Here is a 20,677-nt window from a genome sequence, read left to right as displayed (position 1 = left end):
TGTGTGTGTGTGGTGCCCATTTTTTATGTGCATCTTGACTGTTTGCTGCTCTACCTATTTACTCAAGGCCTCAGCCAGCAACATGAAAAATGGAGCGCAATATTAGAACAAATGGTGTTTTCTTTATGTTAGTGCCGCCTGGAGATTCTCCACCTGATAGAGTCCGTGATCGAGCAGGACAATCTCCGCCTTCTTGCTCTTGGGGCACTTGCAGACCAACACGTTCCCCGGATGCGGGTCGCAGTGGACGAAGCCGTGCACGAAGATCATTTCGCTGTACATCTTACCCAGGTTCTCTGAGATCTGAAAAACAAACAGAGGAGAGAAATCAATCAGCTGGCTCAGAGAGGTTAAGCTGTTCTGGTTTGCTTGTTGTTAAAACTATAAATGATTTATGTACAAGTGGATAAATATGACCTCTGCAACCAAGAATGGAAATAGAATACACAAATTGTTATTATGTTATCAGTTGTGTTTGATATTCTATTTGGATTGGCCAATGCACCACAGCAGTGATCTCTCAGTTCTGTCAGCACACTAATGATCCGACTCTGAAGTAGGGGCATGCGATATGACGATTTTAGATCGTGAAGGATTAGAATGTGATGACGATCTGCCAAAGCACAGAGATCGTAGAACCGGCTGTAGTGCACATTATATCCCTCGTTGTGCCGTGTCTGTGCCTTAAGTCTGTGTGCCCATGCACAGCCGCATCCATCCATTTTTAACTCTGCCGAATCACACCATTTGTTAGTCCGCTTCATGTAAGCACTACAGATACACGGATGAACCAATCAGAGCGAGCTGTAGGCAGTGTCTTAGTTGGTTTATCCCCCCTCTCCTTTTATCCCAACTACGTGAGAGAAAGCATGGCTGCTAATGAAAGCAAAAGTGAGGAGTTGGTCCCAAAAAGAAATTCTACCTCGGTAATATGGAACTGGTTTGGATTTTCACAAAGCGACACAACGCAAACAACTGTTATTTGCAAAGTTTGCAACAAGAAGGTCCGCACCTCGGATGGAAACACAACTAACCTTATTAAACCACCTGAAGAGACAGCATCCGAAACAGTATGCAGAAAGTCAAAAGGCGAGGAGACCAGGAGGCAAAACAAACAACTTTGACACAGGGATTTGATAAGGGCACTCCATATGAGAAAACAAGTACGCACTGGAAAAATGTAACTGAAGCAGTAACGTTTTATCTTGCAAAGGACATGATCCCCCAGCAAGTGTGCACCTTACTTTAATGCTGTGTTTAAGTTGTTTTTCATTTTGAGTTAAGAAAAGAAAAAGACAATGACTAAAATAAGTTGAAGTTATGCATGTCAATATTTTTGTTTGATGTTAATTGTACTTGGCACAAGTTTTCTAAATTGCTCAACTAAATTAAAACAGTGTTTGAACAGTATCCTGTCTTAAATCATCTTTTATCCTTTTATCTGTTTAAGGCTGTGATTCTAAAAGGTAAATTGATTTGTTTTCATATCAGATCAGAATCACCAAAAACAATGATTTCAGTTTTCTTTTCATTCACACTCAAGAAGTTTAACTCCATCCATGATTTTACATCTCCAAGACAGGTCAACAAGGCTTTCATGGAGTCCTTTGTTTTTAAAGACAGATAGATTTGTAAATCATCTGCAAAACAGTGGAAGGAGATACCATGTTTTCTAAAGATGGATCCCAGTGGAAGCATATATAATGAAAATAGCACTGACCCTAAAATAGAGCCTTGAGGGACCCCACAAACTACAGGGGCCTCTTCTGAAGAGTGTTGGCCAAGGCGGACTTTTATCTGTTTAAGGCTGTGATTATAATAGGTAAATTGATTTGTTTTAAAAAAACTGTGATATGATTTCTTTTTCACATCGCACACCCCTACTCTGAAGTCGGGTTAATTTCACATTTGGTTTTTACGCCGGGAGAAAAAACATTAGATGGAAACAGTGACGTAAAATGAAGAGAAGACAGAAAACTTTAGGCTGCAACAAAGAAATCTGCAAAGATGATGATGCAGCATGACGTTAATCTAAACAGAACCCAGTTTGGGACACAGCAGTGTTTAAGGACGGATCAATGGAGAAGAAAATGTCACAGACTCTGACGGTGACGAGGCAGAAAAACTCTATTGCACCTTTCATACAAGCAGACCAAAGTGCTTCACAAAAGAACAGAGAGTCAGAACTGAACAACTGAAATGGGAAAAATAATAAATGGCAAAACTATAAATAAAAAAATACTAAAAAATAAAATTAATCAATATAATTAATAAAATAAATAAGGTTAAAAAGCAAAATTAAACATCTTTTAAAAATGTCTTCATCATGTCTGTTTAATTTCATCATAAATCTGCAAAGTTAATCAAAAGAAAGAGTTCAATGTGCACAGAAGAACAAAGCAGCTGCATTATCACTCGATTTAAAGGCTGCAGATTACATAACTAACTGGTGACCACTTCAAGTTCAACGTCCCTGTGTTAACAGATGCTGGAAAAATGTGAAATAGCACCAAGATTGAAGTGAGCTGCTGGGTTTGCATTCCCTCACCCTTAATAACGTATTATTAAAGCAACAGTGTGACGCACTGAGAGCCATAAAGATACCAAAGCACCACATTCAAGGAAACAAGCTCAGTGCGATACTGCTGTTTGCACCAGGCACCAAAGTACAGCCCTACCAAACATAACAATGCACAAGGTGGTCCTCGCAGTGATAGGAATACAGGCCTACACACACAAACATCTATTTAGAAAGCAAACAGAGAGACAACAATGATCTCAGAGAGGAGCGGGCAGACACTAATGGTTGTTAATTAGAGCTCCTCAGATCGTCCCTGGAGAGAAAGCGAAGCACTGCGACACATTTCACCGTTTGACCCGCAACATCCTGTTTCTGCTCTGGAGGCTTCACGCACACACACACACACACACTCCATTGTTGTTCCCATGGGGGTCAAACTTTATGATCAGGTTCTCCAGACTGATGTGACTCAGTCACGGATATGTGATATCAAAGCGGTCTTTAACTTGGACTGGTGTGTGTGTGTGTGGAAACTGGGACTCCATCACACTAGATGGGCAACATGACAGCTCCTCAAAAGTGATGCCAAGACATTTAGAGCTCCCCCTAATGGCCGGCTGCAGTTTAGATCTTAACCATTGTTTTCATGTTCATGTAGACTTTTAAAAACCAACCACACAGTTTTATACTGGATCCTGAAGCTGACAGGAAGCCAGTGAAGAGAGGCCAGAACAGGCGTGATGTGATCCCGTCGTCTCTTCCCAGTCAGCTGGCATGCAGCCGCATTCTGAACCTGCTGTAGGTGCCAAAGAGATGACTGATCAACACCACAATGCAAAGAATTTCAATAATCAAGGCGAGAAGTGATAAACATATGTATCACCCTCTCAAACTCATGAGAGGGAAGATAGGCTTTTATTTTGTCTAGAAGTGATCTGTTTATCAAATTTAAAAGCACTATCAAAGATGACACCAAGGTTCCTGACTGAGGGATGACAGTGAGACACTAAATTACCGAAGGTACTGTCAACACCATCCAGAAGATCAGAATCACCAAAAACAATGATTTCAGTTTTCTTTTCATTCACACTCAAGAAGTTTAACTCCATCCATGATTTTACATCTCCAAGACAGGTCAACAAGGCTTTCATGGAGTCCTTTGTTTTTAAAGACAGATAGATTTGAAATCATCTGCAAAACAGTGGAAGGAGATACCATGTTTTCTAAAGATGGATCCCAGTGGAAGCATATATAATGAAAATAGCACTGGCCCTAAAATAGAGCCTTGAGGGACCCCACAAACTAGAGGGGCTTCTTCTGAAGAGTGTTGGCCAAGGTGGACAGAGAAGGTCCTCTCTAACAAAAAGATTTGGAACCATTTCAAGACATTACCTTTAATGCCTACACTAAGCTCGAGGCGTGACAGAAGTATCTGGTATCCCGACCTCCACCGGGAGCCGAATATATGGAGAAAAGTTGTGAGGGAGGCTTAGATGATTACCACGGCTGGACCGCAGGTAAGCCCTGATCCTCACTAGAACACCACCACGTCTTCCCCGTCTCTACTCTCAGCTTTCTGCTGAGAATGGCATCTGCCGAGCGGCACCGGTACGGTGGTATAGAATTTAAAAATGGAGGAGGGGGGAACGAAGTGAGTTTCCCCAGACTGCGCTCAAACACCATTTCCTGAGCATTTCTGATATTAAGAAGCGACTGGCGATCATATACAAGCAGAGCAGAGACATTTAGACAGCAGCTACACACTAAAAGAGCAAAGAGTAGGCTGAACAGTCCTGACAGAAGGCTCGCCATGCACACCGCTGGCGCCATCTTCGCCAGCTTAAAAATAATTATCTTTAAATCAACTTGTGTGTACCGTTAGTTGGTAGCAGTGTAGTAAGTGAGATAATGTGAAGTAATGTATCACCATGTTGGGATTTGGGGACTTAAAAAGATGCTACTGTGTGAAAATACTACTGGGTGATCTTACTACACTGTGAGTCCATTCCAGTGATTAAACTGTCTTGTAATGTCAGACCTAAAGCTTGCAGAAATGTTTCCTGCTGCAGTGCTCAACCTCTTTCTCATAAATCTGTGAGACGGCGTCATCAAATTATTATTTTGACAGGGTTACGACCCTTATCAAGTCTCGTACAGATACCACAATGTCCGGCGTATAGTGCTGCTGCTGCATTTTCTAACAACAATGAGTTTCAGACTGAGGAGCTGAATGACGTTTGTGACTTGATAAGCTTCAGGACTGCACCTGCATGAGGCCGCGTCGCTCTGTCCTGACTCTACCTTTAGAAACTCCTGAACAATGGAGACGACTTTCAGGTAAAACTTGGGCGCCTTTATGATGCTACTTGGTCGAATGTGAAAGGTAGAATCCAAAAGAAAGAGGCTCTAAAAGCTCATTATGCCACCGTTGAATTTAATGCACATGCCACATGAGACTCTGCTGGGTCTCATCCAGAGCAACATATTAAGACCCCTGTCTGCAATCCAAAACTCTCACTCAAAGACACATGGGGCTAGAGAGGCTCGTATGAAACAAACACCATCATCCTCTCTCCCAATTTAATGACGTTTTTGGTGCTTTGACATATCGTGTTGTAACAAATGTGCCATTAAGGTTAGAAATTAACATTATTTTTTAAATTGAGTGCTATAATTTTTGTGCTACACATCTTACTTTAATAAACTCCCACATGGACGGAGTTAAAATATCACTTAAGACTTAAAAGTTTGAGTTGCCACCGTCAAGCTGAGCATACAGGTACAGGAAAGGAGGAGGAGCTGTGCCTATTTCACCTCAGCCTGTTGAAACTCTGGCAAAAACGTTAGCTTCGGTTAGCACTCCAAAATGGTCCCAACATGGAGGATGAGTTCTGTGTAGGGGTCCCCAGGAACTAAGGACTTTTTTGAGGAACTATGTGCTTTTCTAATGCAGGAACCAGGGTCTAAATTTAGTTCCTGGGTAGTTAATCTTCCCCTGAAAAGCTCCTGTTCGGGGGATGGTACTTTCCAAAGGTCCAGGAACTTTGGTTAACACTCCAAAATGGTACCAATATGGAGGATGAGTTCTGTGTAGGGGTCCCCAGGAACTAATGACTTTTTTGAGGAACTATGTGCTTTTCTAATGCAGGAACCAGGGTCTAAATTTAGTTCCTGGGTAGTTAATCTTCCCCTGAAAAGCTCCTGTTCGGGGGATGGTACTTTCCAAAGGTCCAGGAACTTTGGTTAACACTCCAAAATGGTACCAATATGGAGGATGAGTTCAAGGTTATGTTTTAGCTATTTGGAGAGCACAAAACTTACTGAAAGTTAACAGAAAATACCAAGAGAGGAGGAAAAAAGAGCAGAAATAGTGAGTGATGTTTAAAGATACGAGGAGTGGAGAGAAATGAACGACAACAAACAGAAGATGAGCTGTGCCTTTGACTTTAGCATTGATGGGGATGTTCAGCTTACTTTTAGCTGTATAAATACTAAAAATAATTATCTTTAGATCAACTTGTGTATACCGTTAGTTGGTAGCAGTGTAGTAAGTGAGATAATGTGAAGTAATGTATCACCTTGTTGGGAGTTGGGGACTTAAAAAGATGCTACAGGATGAATAGAAAGCAGACCCAACAGTTGTTACCTTAATTATCTGTGTGGCATGAAAATCTGTGCACTCATGTTAGGAGACCCATGATTAAAACTTGTTACGGTTAGGTTGCATTATCACATGAATCAAAAGGTCTGCAGAAGCATGCAGACATCACCTTTACTGAACAGCCAATAGGATCCTCTCAATTTGTCTCTAACTCTACCTCCCGTCTCCCTCTCCTCCTTATTAAACAGTCCCAAAACTATTTCCTAAAACAGACTTTCCGGATCATAACTCATCGCCTCGCTCGCAGGGTCGGATATTACGAGGTTATTTTCCACCGGACATGTAAATTTGTCTTCAGAGAGTTTTCCCTACCATTAATAAAGACAGAGCATATCTAGTCCTGCCAAAACTTAGCGGGGAAACAGTTCATCACTCTCCATTGACTTTGTACATGACAGTGTCTCTTTGTCACTTTTTGTCTGCCAGCAACAACAGGAAAATGACCCAGAACGGGGTTTTTATGAGCCTCCAAATATGAAACCTTTATGAAAAGGATGGAGCAAACAGGCAATGAGGCCTGAGTCATCAGCAGGGAGGATGTGGACAATGTGAGATAATGACACTCACTTATTTGGCCAGACTGTTGACTGAATATATAAACATATACATGTAGATGGATGAGGTGTGTGAAGCCAAATCTCCTCCCATGATGGGCCTTGACGTCTTGCGAGCCAGAATCTGTGCACTGGGGATCAGGGTCTGAGAGCACCAGCTGGGTTTAAACTAAGTCAGTCGTATCTCTTACGTCAGACTTTGCTTCAGCCAGCTCCTGCAGTCAAACTAAAGGTGCTTTTCCACCGCAGGATGTTTCCTCAGGAACTACAGACTTTTGGAAGAACTATGTGCTTTTTTTTCGACTGCAGGAACCAGGGTCTAAATTTAGTTTCTGGGTAGTTAATCTTCCCCTGAAAAGCTCCTGTTCGGGTGATAGTACTTTCCAAAGGTCCAGGAACTTAAGGGGGGCGGGGCCAGCAATGCTGAACGTTTCTGATTGGAGCACCCGCAATGTTTTTACTTCACCCTCCATCCTCCAACAGTCATTCCGTGAATACTTTTGACTATGCTCGGCCAACTCTTTCACTCAAACTAAAGGTGCTTTTCCACCGCAGGAACTTTCCCCAGGAAAGTGAGACTTTTTGAGGAACTATGGGCTTCTCGACTGCCAGAACCAGGGTCTAAATTTAGTTCCTGGATAGTTAATCTTCCCCTGAAAAGCTCCTGTTCGGGTGATAGTACTTTCCAAAAGGTACAGGAACTTCAGGGGGCGCAGCCTGCAATGCTGAATGTTTCTGATTGTTGAATGCGTCTCTGTCAGCTCCCGGTGTTACAGTCTGAAGAGTGACCATGTAAACTGGAGACCTTCGGCTGAACGTGTCAGTGTTTTTGGAGTTTACAACAGCTGTTGAAACACAGAAGGAGTCCTCAGGAATGCAAACTAGTTTAGTTTTTATTCAAACGTCCAAATATCCTCATCAGATCAGTATTTAATGATCACAGTGCCTAACTTCACCTCAATCGTAACTTTATGGTCTAAGTCGGACTAAGTAAGGTCACACCCAAGCGTACGCCAATCAGTGAACTCGCCCCAGATGATGGAGATGCATTAATCACATTAAATGTTTGGCTTCACTTTTGGGGAGCGGTCATCCATCATTTATACAATCTATGGTCCTGGAGAGGCGGAGCTATAAGCTATCCAAGCATAACAACATCCGGTATCTTGGTACATAGTTCCCTCTCTGGTTAATAAAAGAATCCTAGACATGCTGATAACTTGTGTTTTCAGTCATTCTGCGAACACTTTCTAGTCCCACAGATTTTCCCCTCAAGCAGGCATTGTTAACAGAGACCGACTCCTCGCTCTGTCTCTATAGCTTGGCGTATGTTGCTTTAAGATATCTGGGCCATTAAGCCATTGTGAGCAATAAGACTGAGAATTACATAATAAGATGTTTTGTATCGTCGAGATCCCATTTGTGAGATTTGCCATAAATTCATCTCTTTAAGCAAATTTATTCTAATTTGCAGCAGACAGACAAAACAAAGAGCCTGTGATTATGTTGCATTAAACACAACTGAGATCACATTAGAAATATTTCCACCAGCTTAGAAGAATATGTCACACATTTTTAAGGCTGAACTGAAACACGGCCTCCACTTTGAGAACGCGGTCGGCTCGGTGCGTGCAGTCGTATCTGAAATCTCCACACTGTGGGGGAGAATGCAAAGAAAAACTGGAGCAGAGCATCGACTCATTCTGCTCACGTCAAGAGGCCAAGTTCAGAGGAAAGTCTATTTAGGCCCTCATCCATCTTGTGATTACACACACAGATACACACACACACACACACACACATACACACAGGGTCCAGCATGCAGCTCTGTCACCTAATAATACCATCCACCCCGTCGTGTGTGTGTGTGTGTGTGTGTGTGTGTGTGTGTGTGTGTGTGTGTGTGTGTGTGTGTGTGTGTGTGTGTGTGTGTGTGTGTGTGTGTGTTTATTGTAGTCTATCTCTCTCATCAGTCGCCTTCTAACACACATCATTACGGCTTAATGTACAGAGTGTGTCCTTTTTGTGTTTGTGTTTGTGTGCCAAAGAAAAGCACAATTCTTTATTCATTACTCCTCATGCATTTATCATTGTCTTCTGCTTTGTGTGTGTGTTTTATTCCAGTAAATAAAACAGTATAGTAATAAAAACAGATACATTTGTTCCCACATCGCCCACCCCTGATGGAGAATATTTTCCTTGAGAAGAAGCAAAAGTTAGCTGATGTTTACGTTTCCTGTAAGACAGCTACTGAAGACGTATCGTCATGAATCAGGGGAGACAGAGGAGGCTTTATTTCATGAGCCTGCACTGATAGCACAAATATATCTGACACCCAGTGACTGATTTTTTAAAGAAATCACTGAAAATAAATTGTTATAAAATAGAGGATTCATATTTTATTTTAATGGTGAATAAAAATGTCAGGAGGCTTTTTCACAAACTCAAATGTGTGCCTCTTTGTAAAAGGTTCGGACACTTCTGTCCCAGAGGAGAAGACAAGCTAATGTTAGCCGCAGCTCAGCTTGCAGCTCCTCCTGAAGCCCTGCGTCTGATTGAAAACGCCTCAGAGGAACTCGTTCAGTTTGAAACTCACTCACTTTGTGTTTCTGGCAGATTGAATCAGTTTATTTCGGGGGAGGAGAGGAGGAGGAGGAGACCTCTGCAGAACGTCACAGGAATAACTCCACACTCATTCTCTACTCCCTACCTTAACGGTGAATGAAGTGAGAGATAGGGAGCATCATTTAAAAACACTCTTGGACACAACTTGATGTCTCGCAGGATGCCAAATAATGACGTCATCGCTGTGGCACATTAGAAACATGCAGCTCGACGCCGGCCAGAGATTAATAATAGATATAATCATGAACTTCAGTGATAGCTCATATTATACCGAGCGTTTTTACACAAATATAGATTACAGATATTTTTACTGAATATGCTTCACAGCTTATGTGTCTCATCTCCTTCCTGTCACCATCATGAGGATAAACTCACGCTGCCCATTATAACAGAGCTTAAAGCTCCAGTGAGGAACTTTTAGTGTGTGGATATGGCGCCCCCTGTGGACAAAGTTGTACCTCTTATCTTTTTGCTGCAAATTGTGTTTTCTAACCAAAAAATCTCAGTTTTATCTCAGCACTGAAATATATTATTCATCAGAAGTTGAAAAATCTAAAAAAGAGGCGTGTAGTTCAATCAGACTGACACCTACACCCCTCTAAATGTTACAAATAAGGAAGTAGGTCATTCGTCTTTGTACCGATAGTCTTGGTTGCTGTTGTAGTGTCATAAAGTGGCATCAATATTCAAGAGTAACTAAACCCCCCATCATTTTGCTTAGCTGAAAACTAATTTATATGGGTATCAAGTGGGAATGTCAACAATTAATCCAGTATCGAGATTAAGCACATTAGTGATGTGTCACGATCAAAAGCTGCGGCTCTGAGAGACGATGCTTTATAGTGAATCAGAAGAGCCGGCTCCCAGTTTTTTCCTTTCGCTGCTTAGCTCTCACAGTGCACAGCCCCAGCTCTGCCCACAGCAGAACTTAGTTTTGATTGGTCAGCATGGCGGCCATGCGGCCAATCACGTGAGGATATAGGATACAGGTGATGGAGGGGAGGCTTTGTATCGTGGCTTCATCTGTTCCTTCTGAGAGAGTTAGGGTTAGGGTTCTTCTCAAAGACCGGGCAAATACTCACTGAGAGGAGAAACCGGATCAGCCCATCCAAGCTGAGGCATCGGATTTTTCTCAATGCCAACCTGAGGACAATAATAATGTTTGCTCCATTTGGTTCTGGTTCTGTTTGCTTGAGTTTGGTTCTGGTTCTGTTTGCTCGAGTTTGGTTCTGGTTCTGTTTGCTTGAGTTTGGTTCTGGTTCAGTTTGACTCTGGTTCGGTTCTGGTAGGGTTCTGGTTTGTTTCTGGTACGGTTCTGGTACAGTTCTGGTCCAGTTCAGTTCCGGTTCGGTTCTGGTTCGGTTCTGGTTCAGTTCTGGTTCGTTTCCGGTTAGGTTCTGGTTCGGTTCTGGTACGATTCTGGTCCGGTTCGGTTCCAGTTCGGTTCCGGTTCGGTTCTGGTTCGGTTCCGGTTCGGTTCCGGTTCGGTTCCAGTTCGGTTCTGGTTCAGTTCCGGTTCGGGTCTGGTTCGGTTCTGGTTCGGTTCTGGTTCAGTTCTGGTTCGGTTCTGGTTCAGTTCCGGTTAGGGTCTGGTTCGGGTCTGGTTCGGTTCTTGTTCGGTTCTTGTTTGGTTCTGGTTCGGTTCTGGTTGGGTTTGCTTGATTTTTGTTCTGGTTCTGTTTGCTTGAGTTTGGTTCTGGTTCTGACCCTAACCCTAATCCTAACCCGAACCTGAACCCGAACCCTAACCCTAATCCTTATCCTAACCCTAACCCTAATCCTAACCCTAATCCGAACCTGAACCCGAACCCCAACCCTAACCCTAACCCTAACCCTAATCATAACCCTAACCCTAATCCTAACCCTAATCCGAACCTGAACCCGAACCCCAACCCTAACCCTAACCCTAACCCTAATCATAACCCTAACCATAACCCTAATCCTAACCCTAACCCTAACCCTAATCATAACCCTAACCATAACCCTAATCCTAACCCTAATCATTACCCTAACCCGAACCCGAACCCTAACCCTAACCCGAACCCTAACCCTAACCCTAACCCTAATCCTAACCATAACCCTAACCCTAACCCTAATCCTAACCCTAACCCTAACCATAACCCTAATCATTACCCTAACCCGAACCCGAACCCGAACGCTAACCCTAACCCTAATCCTAATCCTAATCCTAACCCTAAACCTAACCCTAACCCTAACCCTAATCCTAACCCTAACCCTAATCATTACCCGAACCCTAACCCTAACCCTAACCCTAATCCTAACCCTAACCCTAACCCTAACCCTAATCATAACCCTAACCATAACCCTAATCCTAACCCTAACCCTAACCCTAATCATAACCCTAACCATAACCCTAATCATTACCCTAACCCGAACCCGAACCCTAACCCTAACCCGAACCCTAACCCTAACCCTAATCCTAACCATAACCCTAACCCTAACCCTAATCCTAACCCTAACCCTAATCCTAACCATAACCCTAATCATTACCCTAACCCGAACCCGAACCCGAACGCTAACCCTAACCCTAACCCTAATCCTAATCCTAATCCTAACCCTAAACCTAACCCTAACCCTAACCCTAACCCTAACCCTAATCCTAACCCTAACCCTAACCCTAATCATAACCCTAACCATAACCCTAATCCTAACCCTAACCCTAACCCTAATCATAACACTAACCATAACCCTAATCCTAACCCTAATCATTACCCTAACCCGAACCCGAACCCTAACCCTAACCCGAACCCTAACCCTAACCCTAACCCTAATCCTAACCCTAACCCTAATCCTAACCATAACCCTAATCATTACCCTAACCCGAACCCGAACGCTAACCCTAACCCTAATCCTAATCCTAATCCTAATCCTAACCCTAAACCTAACCCTAACCCTAACCCTAATCCTAACCCTAACCCTAATCATTACCCGAACCCTAACCCTAACCCTAACCCTAACGCTAACCCTAACCCTAACCCTAATCCTAATCCTAATCCTAATCCTAATCCTAACCCTAAACCTAACCCTAACCCTAACCCTAACCCTAATCCTAACCCTAAACCTAATCATTACCCGAACCCTAACCCTAATCCTAACACTAACCCTAATCCTAACCATAACCCTAATCATTACCCTAACCCGAACCCGAACCCGAACGCTAACCCTAACCCTAATCCTAATCCTAATCCTAATCCTAATCCTAACCCTAAACCTAACCCTAACCCTAACCCTAACCCTAATCCTAACCCTAACCCCAACCCTAATCATAACCCTAACCATAACCCTAATCCTAACCCTAACCCTAATCATAACCCTAACCATAACCCTAATCCTAACCCTAATCATTACCCTAACCCGAACCCGAACCCTAACCCTAACCCGAACCCTAACCCTAACCCTAACCCTAATCCTAACCATAACCCTAACCCTAACCCTAATCCTAACCCTAACCCTAATCCTAACCATAACCCTAATCATTACCCTAACCCGAACCCGAACCCGAACGCTAACCCTAACCCTAATCCTAATCCTAATCCTAATCCTAACCCTAAACCTAACCCTAACCCTAACCCTAATCCTAACCCTAACCCTAATCATTACCCGAACCCTAACCCTAACCCTAACCCTAACCCTAATCCTAACCCTAACCCTAACCCTAACCCTAATCCTAACCCTAACCCTAACCCTAATCCTAACCCTAACCCTAATCCTAACCCTAACCCTAACCCTAACCCTAACCCTAATCCTAATCCTAACCCTAACCCTAATCCTAACCCTAATCCTAACCCTAATCATAACCCTAACCCGAACCTGAACCCTAACCCTAATCCTAATCCTAACCCTAACCCGAACCCTAACCCTAATCCTGACCCTAACCCTAATCCTAACCCTAACCCTAATCCTAACCCTAACCCTAATCCTAACCCTAACCCTAATCATTACCCGACCCCTAACCCTAACCCTAATCCTAACCCTAACCCTAATCCTAACCCTAACCGTAACCCTAACCCTAACCCTAATCCTAACCCTAACCCTAATCCTAACCCTAACCCGAACCCGAACGCTAACCCTAACCCTAATCCTAATCCTAATCCTAATCCTAACCCTAAACCTAACCCTAACCCTAACCCTAACCCTAATCCTAACCCTAATCATTACCCGAACCCTAACCCTAACCCTAATCCTAACCCTAACCCTAACCCTAATCCTAACCCTAACCCTAACCCTAATCCTAACCCTAACCCTAACCCTAACCCTAATCCTAACCCTAACCCTAATCCTAACCCTAACCCTAATCCTAACCCTAACCCTAATCCTAATCCTAACCCTAACCCTAATCCTAATCCTAACCCTAACCCTAATCCTAACCCTAAACCTAACCCTAATCCTAACCCTAACCCTAATCTAAACCCTAACCCGAACCTGAACCCTAACCCTAATCCTAATCCTAACCCTAACCCGAACCCTAACCCTAATCCTGACCCTAACCCTAATCCTAACCCTAATCCTAACCCTAACCCTAACCCTAATCCTAACCCTAACCCTAATCCTAACCCTAACCCTAACCCTAATCATTACCCGACCCCTAACCCTAACCCTAATCCTAACCCTAACCCTAACCCTAATCCTAACCGTAACCCTAACCCTAACCCTAATCCTAACCCTAACCCTAACCCTAATCCTAACCCTAATCCTAACCCTAACCCTAATCCTAATCCTAACCCTAATCCTAACCCTAACCCTAACCCTAACCCTAACCCTAAACCTAACCCTAATCCTAACCCTAACCCTAATCATAACCCTAACCCTAATCCGAACTCTAACCCTAACCCTAACCTGAACCCTAACCCTAATCGTAACCCTAACCCTAACCCTAATCCTAACCCTAACCCTAACCCTAATCCTAACCCTAATCCTAACCCTAACCCTAATCCTAACCCTAACCCTAATCCTAACCCTAATCCTAACCTTAATCCTATCCCTAACCCTAACCCTAACCCTAATCCTAACCCTAACCCTAATCCTAACCCTAATCCGAACCCTAACCCTAACCCTAACCCTAATCCGAACCCTAATCCTAACCCTAATCCTAATCATAAACCTAACCCTAATCCTAACCCTAATCCTAACCCAAATACTCACTGAGAGGAGAAACCGGATCAGCCCATCCAAGCTGAGGCATCGGATTTTTCTCAATGCCAACCTGAGGACAATAATAATGTTTGCTCCATTTGGTTCTGGTTCTGTTTGCTTGAGTTTGGTTCTGGTTCTGTTTGCTCGAGTTTGGTTCTGGTTCTGTTTGCTTGAGTTTGGTTCTGGTTCGGTTTGGCTCTGGTTCGGTTCTGGTAGGGTTCTGGTTTGTTTCTGGTACGGTTCTGGTACGGTTCTGGTCCGGTTCAGTTCCGGTTCGGTTCTGGTTCTGGTTCGGTTTGGCTCTGGTTCGGTTCTGGTAGGGTTCTGGTTTGTTTCTGGTACGGTTCTGGTACGGTTCTGGTCCGGTTCAGTTCCGGTTCGGTTCTGGTTCGGTTTTGGTTCAGTTCTGGTTCGGTTCCGGTTCGGTTCTGGTTCGGTTCTGGTTCGATTCTGGTCCGGTTCGGTTATGGTTCGGTTCCGGTTCGGTTCTAGTTCGGTTCCGGTTCGGTCCTGGTTCAGTTCCGGTTCGGTTCGGGTCTGGTTCGGGTCTGGTTCGGTTCTGGTTCAGTTCCGGTTCGGGTCTGGTTCGGGTCTGGTTCGGTTCTTGTTCGGTTCTGGTTCGGTTCTGGTTCGGTTCTGGTTGGGTTTGCTTGATTTTTGTTCTGGTTCTGTTTGCTTGAGTTTGGTTCTGGTTCTGACCCTAACCCTAATCCTAACCCGAACCCTAACCCTAATCCTAATCCTAACCCCAACCCTAATCCTAACCCTAATCCGAACCTGAACCCGAACCCCAACCCTAACCCTAACCCTAACCCTAATCATAACCCTAACCATAACCCTAATCCTAACCCTAACCCTAATCCTAACCCTAACCCGAACCCTAATCCTAACCCTAACCCTAATCATAACCCTAACCCTAACCCTAACCCTAATCCTAACCCTAACCCTAACCCTAACCCTAATCCTAACCCTAATCCTAACCCTAACCCTAACCCTAATCCTAACCCTAACCCTAACCCTAACCCTAATCCTAACCCTAACCCTAACCCTAACCCTAATCCTAACCCTAACCCTAACCCTAATCCTAACCCTAACCCTAATCCTAACCCTAACCCTAATCCTAACCCTAACCCTAATCCTAATCCTAACCCTAACCCTAATCCTAACCCTAACCCTAATCCTAACCTTCATCCTAACCCTAACCCTAACCCTAACCCTAATCCTAATCCTAACCCTAACCCTAACCCTAATCCTAACCCTAACCCTAACCCTAATCCTAACCCTAACCCTAATCCTAACCCTAACCCTAATCCTAACCCTAACCCTAAACCTATTCCTAACCCTAACCCTAACCCTAATCCTAACCCTAATCCTAACCCTAATCCTAACCCTATTCCTAACCCTAATCCTAACCCTAACCCTAATCCTAACCCTAATCCGAACCCTAACCCTAACCCTAATCCGAACCCTAATCCTAACCCTAATCCTAAACCTAACCCTGATCCTAATCCTAACCCTAATCCTAACCCTAATCCTTACCCTAATCCGAACCCTAACCCTAACCCTAAACCTATTCCTAACCCTAACCCTAACCCTAATCCTAACCCTAACCCTAATCCTAACCCGAACCCTAATCATAACCCTAATCCTAATCCTAACCCTAATCCTAACCCTAACCCTAACCCTAAACCTATTCCTAACCATAACCCTGACCCTAACCCTAACCCTAATCCTAACCCTGACCCTAACCCTAACCCTAATCCTAACCCTAACCCTAATCATAACCCTAACCCTAATCCTAACCCGAACCCTAATCATAACCCTAATCCTAATCCTAACCCTAATCCTAACCCTAACCCTAACCCTAAACCTATTCCTAACCATAACCCTGACCCTAACCCTAACCCTAATCCTAACCCTGACCCTAACCCGAACCCTAATCATAACCCTAATCCTAACCCTAACCCTAATCCTAATCCTAACCCTAACCCTAAACCTATTCCTAACCATAACCCTGACCCTAACCCTAACCCTAATCCTAACCCTGACCCTAACCCTAACCCTAATCCTAACCCTGACCCTAATCATAACCCTAATCCTAATCCTAACCCTAATCCTAACCCTAATCCTAACCCTAATCCTAACCCTGACCCTAACCCTAACCCTAATCCTAACCCTGACCCTAATCATAACCCTAATCCTAATCCTAACCCTAATCCTAACCCTAATCCTAACCCTAATCCTAACCCTAACCCTAACCCTAACCCTAATCCTAACCCTGACCCTAATCATAACCCTAATCCTAATCATAACCCTAATCCTAACCTTAATCCTAACCCTAATCCTAGGGTTAGAGTAAGAATGGTTTTGTAACAGAATAAATGCACAAAATTGCGGAATTATAAGGCTTCTCATAAAAACACTGTATTTAAAAGGGTTTTCAACACAAACCATTAGTTTTTGCAAAGTTAAGATAAAACATACGGCTACAAAAGATCCTTAATTAAGAGCCGTTCGGGAGTCGAAAGAGGCTCTTCTTTGGGAGCCGAGTTAAAAGAGCCGACTCTCTGAAAAGAGCCCAACTTCCCATCACTAAAGCACATGCTTACTACCATTTGCACTCTTAGTTGCCCTTGGAACTATTTGTATTGTAAAACGTATCAATGTAAATACTTCAGACCTGTACCATAGTGATAAACAGATAACACTTAAATTTGAATCAAGCAAATAACACTTGTATACTTTAAAACAGAGGGTCATTTCATTCCTTGTTGACTCAACATGACAGCATTTATACTTTTCAAGTAATTGATCTTAAAAAGCTTTCAGAAAATTAGTAGTATTAAGACTCACATATCCCTTCGATCCACCAAATGGTATCATAACAATGGTGTATATGCTGTTTTGTAATGACACAGCACAATTTTAAAATTTATTAGAAATGTATTCAAATTATTTCATGGACCCCCACGCTATGGTTCGCGTACACTATAGAGTACGGTACTTGAGCTCTCAGCCTGCAGAGAAAGTTGTGAGACACAGACCCCCAAGCTCTCTGCCCGACTCCACTGGTCACACTTTAACTTAAATATAAGACCCTTTGAATCAAAAGAGCACTCTACAAGGTTAATGTACCATAAAGCATAAACAATATACCCCCGTTTTCTGTGAAAGCATGATTATGAAGTGAAGGAGAAAAGATGTGAAAAAAGTTGCACAGTGTTGCTGTCTTTTCCAGCACAGCATGCGCTCAACTTTCAATGAATGAGGATGTGTTTTGTTAATCGGGTCAGGTCGCACGCAGCCATGTTGGAATACTTTTCCAGGACTATATGTGATTTTCCAGGACATTTGACTTTTTCTCCCATTTTCCAGGTGTTTTCCACTACTGGAAAACTGGTCAACTGTTTTCCAGGTTTTCCAGGACGCGTGGGAACCCTGTGTGTGTGATCAGGTGTGTGTTTTACAAAGTGATGATGGGATCGCACGAGAGGCGGGACGTGTATCCCAAGCGGGAACTTCCAGTGAGGAAATAAGAAGCGTGCAAAAAACGGCAGTTCCTCAAGAGTCCACTTGAGGCTGTATGCAAGAGCCAAAGGATCCCTATTTGGGGCATTTGACACGGACAGCGACGCGTCACAGAGGTGTAAGAGTCTCCTCTGTGAAATGTAAAAGGAGCTAACAGAACAGCAGGTAGAGAGCGGGAAGAGAGCAGACAGAGAGCAGACAGAGAGCAAACAGAGCAGGTAGAGAGCAGACAGAGCAGGAAGAGAGCAGCAGGTAGAGAGCAGGTAGAGAGCAGGAAGAGAGCAGCAGGTAGAGAGCAGGTAGAGAGCAGACGGAGCAGCAGACAGAGAGCAAACAGAGCAGGTAGAGAGCAGACAGAGCAGGAAGAGAGCAGCAGGCAGAGAGCAGGCAGAGAGCAGGCAGAGAGCAGGCAGAGAGCAGACAGAGCAGGAAGAGAGCAGCAGGTAGAGAGCAGGTAGAGAGCAGACGGAGCAGCAGACAGAGAGCAAACAGAGCAGGTAGAGAGCAGACAGAGCAGGAAGAGAGCAGCAGGCAGAGAGCAGGCAGAGAGCAGGCAGAGAGCAGGCAGAGAGCAGGCAGAGAGCAGGCAGAGAGCAGGCAGAGAGCAGGCAGAGAGCAGGCAGAGAGCAGACAGAGCAGCAGGCAGAGCAAACAGCAGCAGGCAGAGAGCAAACAGAGCAGGTAAAGAACAGACAGAGCAGGTAGAGAGCAGGTAGAGAGCAGGCAGAGAGCAGGTAGAGAGCAGGTAGAGAGCAGGTAGAAAGCAGGTAGAGAGCAAGTAGAGAGCAGACAGAGCAGTAGGCAGAGCAGACAGAGCAGCAGGCAGAAAGCAGCAGGCAGAGAGCAGACAGAGCAGTTAGAGAGCAGGCAGAGCAGCACACAGTACCTCGTTGACGTTGATGTCATGTTTCTTCATGTAGTCTTTGTCGTTCACCTGACCCCCCTCTGCAAACTCCATGGTCAGGATCCTCTTTGTGGACAGGTCCCAGTGGATCATGGGAACCTGAGGAGAGGGAGGCGGTCAAACGTTTACTGTGACTGAGCGGCAGACGGTCTCATGATGAGGATATTTATTCTTCATAATACAGAAGATGTAAATGTAGTCAGTGTTCTTTAAACCGGAGCCTGTCAGATAACCTGAGTCCTCCTCCTCCTCATCTCACCCAAGCTTCAAACTCTCCTCCTTCCTCCTCTCTCTGATTAGTTTTATCCACAACTCCCAGATTATATAACTCTGCGTGTGCGTGTGCGTGTGCGTGTGTGTGTGTGTGTGTGTGTGTGTGTGTGTGTCTGTGTGTGTGTGTGTGTGTGTGTGTGCGTGCGAGTGTGTGTGTGTGATAGCATCCGGATTATTGCGCATTCAACTTTCCCTTTCTGTACACAACAAAGGCTTTTCCATATTTAGCTCCGTACTTTGTCATCTCTGGTGGCGTCACTGTTGTTGACTATTGTTCGTTGTGTCTACATCTAAAGGAGAGAAAGTCCCAAGCATGACATTTAAATCACTCGGCTTTCTGAAAACATGGCATGTCAGATATTAACAATATCTCTATTAATCAAAAGTTGCTTCAATGGATGAAAGAGGACTAATTAGATTTCTACGAGGCCTTCAGAAGGAAACATGTTTACTCGGGATGAGCCGGCCTCTGAGGAATGTCAGCAGGGATCATTAGACGATGAATATCAGTGAGGAGATTCTTTCCTTAAGCTAGAGTACTTTTAAAGGTATCCTTATTCATTTATGTATTTATTTACATACACATGAGTTGACAAGACTTTTAAAAGTTTCCAAACCTCTCTGCACATTTTAAAAAGTTGAGAATAAAAAGGAATCCCAGAAAAAAGAAGACAAACTGGAGAAGTTTTCGCCCTCTGGGACTGAACAAAGACAGGCTGCGAGAAAGAGGAGTCTAATTCACATTCAGCAGAGCTAATAAAAGTTCTCACACAGGCGTATTAAGAAAAAGGACACCAGGAAATTAAATGATAATTGACGTGAAGTCCAACTCTGTCGAGGAAAAGAGAAACGCTGTGCAGAGTTCTGCTCACCCTCCTCTGTTCGAGGAGACAACAGTGACTCAGAGAACAGAGAGAATCTGAACCCTATTAACTGGACTCTTTGTTTGTGTGTGTGCACGTCACGCGTCTGTTATTATAATACCTTCAGAAAAGGGAAGTGGTCCAGCATCTTGGCGACCCGCTCGGCGTTGTGTCCCTCGTTGAGGAAGTCGAGCTCCAGCGGCATGTTCTTCTTCGCCTCCTCCACCAACCACATGAAGGCGAAGTCCGGGAAGAGCCAGTGGACGGCCCGCAGCAACACCTTCAGATTACAAATCACAATCAGCCTCACTGTCATGTACAATAAAACAGGTCTGTGTGTACACAACGGTGTCCTGTCATCCACTGACACTGTATGCCAGAACGCATTAGGAGGAGGGAAGTGACGGGACGTTAAACTGAGAGCTCATTACTCTGAGAGTCTGAGGAGAGGACACTGCTGGAGGATTAAAACATCAGCTTGTTGTGATCTGATACCTGCTGCAGAGAATATTTCTGCTCTCAACTCAAATCATGAATCCATAAAGATCCTTAGAATAAGTTAAACAATGGGTGAAAGAGTTGTTACTGTCTATT

General features: G+C 44.0%; 1 protein-coding gene across 1 annotated transcript in view; it reads right to left on the bottom strand.

Moving 5' to 3' along the window:
* Window positions 1–20,677, bottom strand: part of adck1 (aarF domain containing kinase 1) — a 70,219-nt gene that overhangs the window by 15,560 nt on the left and 33,982 nt on the right. Inside the window, exons 6-8 of the mRNA XM_034675699.1 lie at window positions 20,205–20,363; window positions 18,930–19,046; window positions 154–303 (exon numbers count right to left, since the gene is read on the bottom strand). Coding sequence (XP_034531590.1) covers window positions 154–303; window positions 18,930–19,046; window positions 20,205–20,363 — 426 coding nt within the window. The remainder of the gene's footprint in view (window positions 1–153; window positions 304–18,929; window positions 19,047–20,204; window positions 20,364–20,677) is intronic.

The sequence above is a fragment of the Notolabrus celidotus genome, chromosome 22 (assembly GCF_009762535.1).
Source record: "Notolabrus celidotus isolate fNotCel1 chromosome 22, fNotCel1.pri, whole genome shotgun sequence".
Taxonomy (NCBI): domain Eukaryota; kingdom Metazoa; phylum Chordata; class Actinopteri; order Labriformes; family Labridae; genus Notolabrus; species Notolabrus celidotus.
This window is presented reverse-complemented; position numbering and strand designations above follow the sequence as displayed.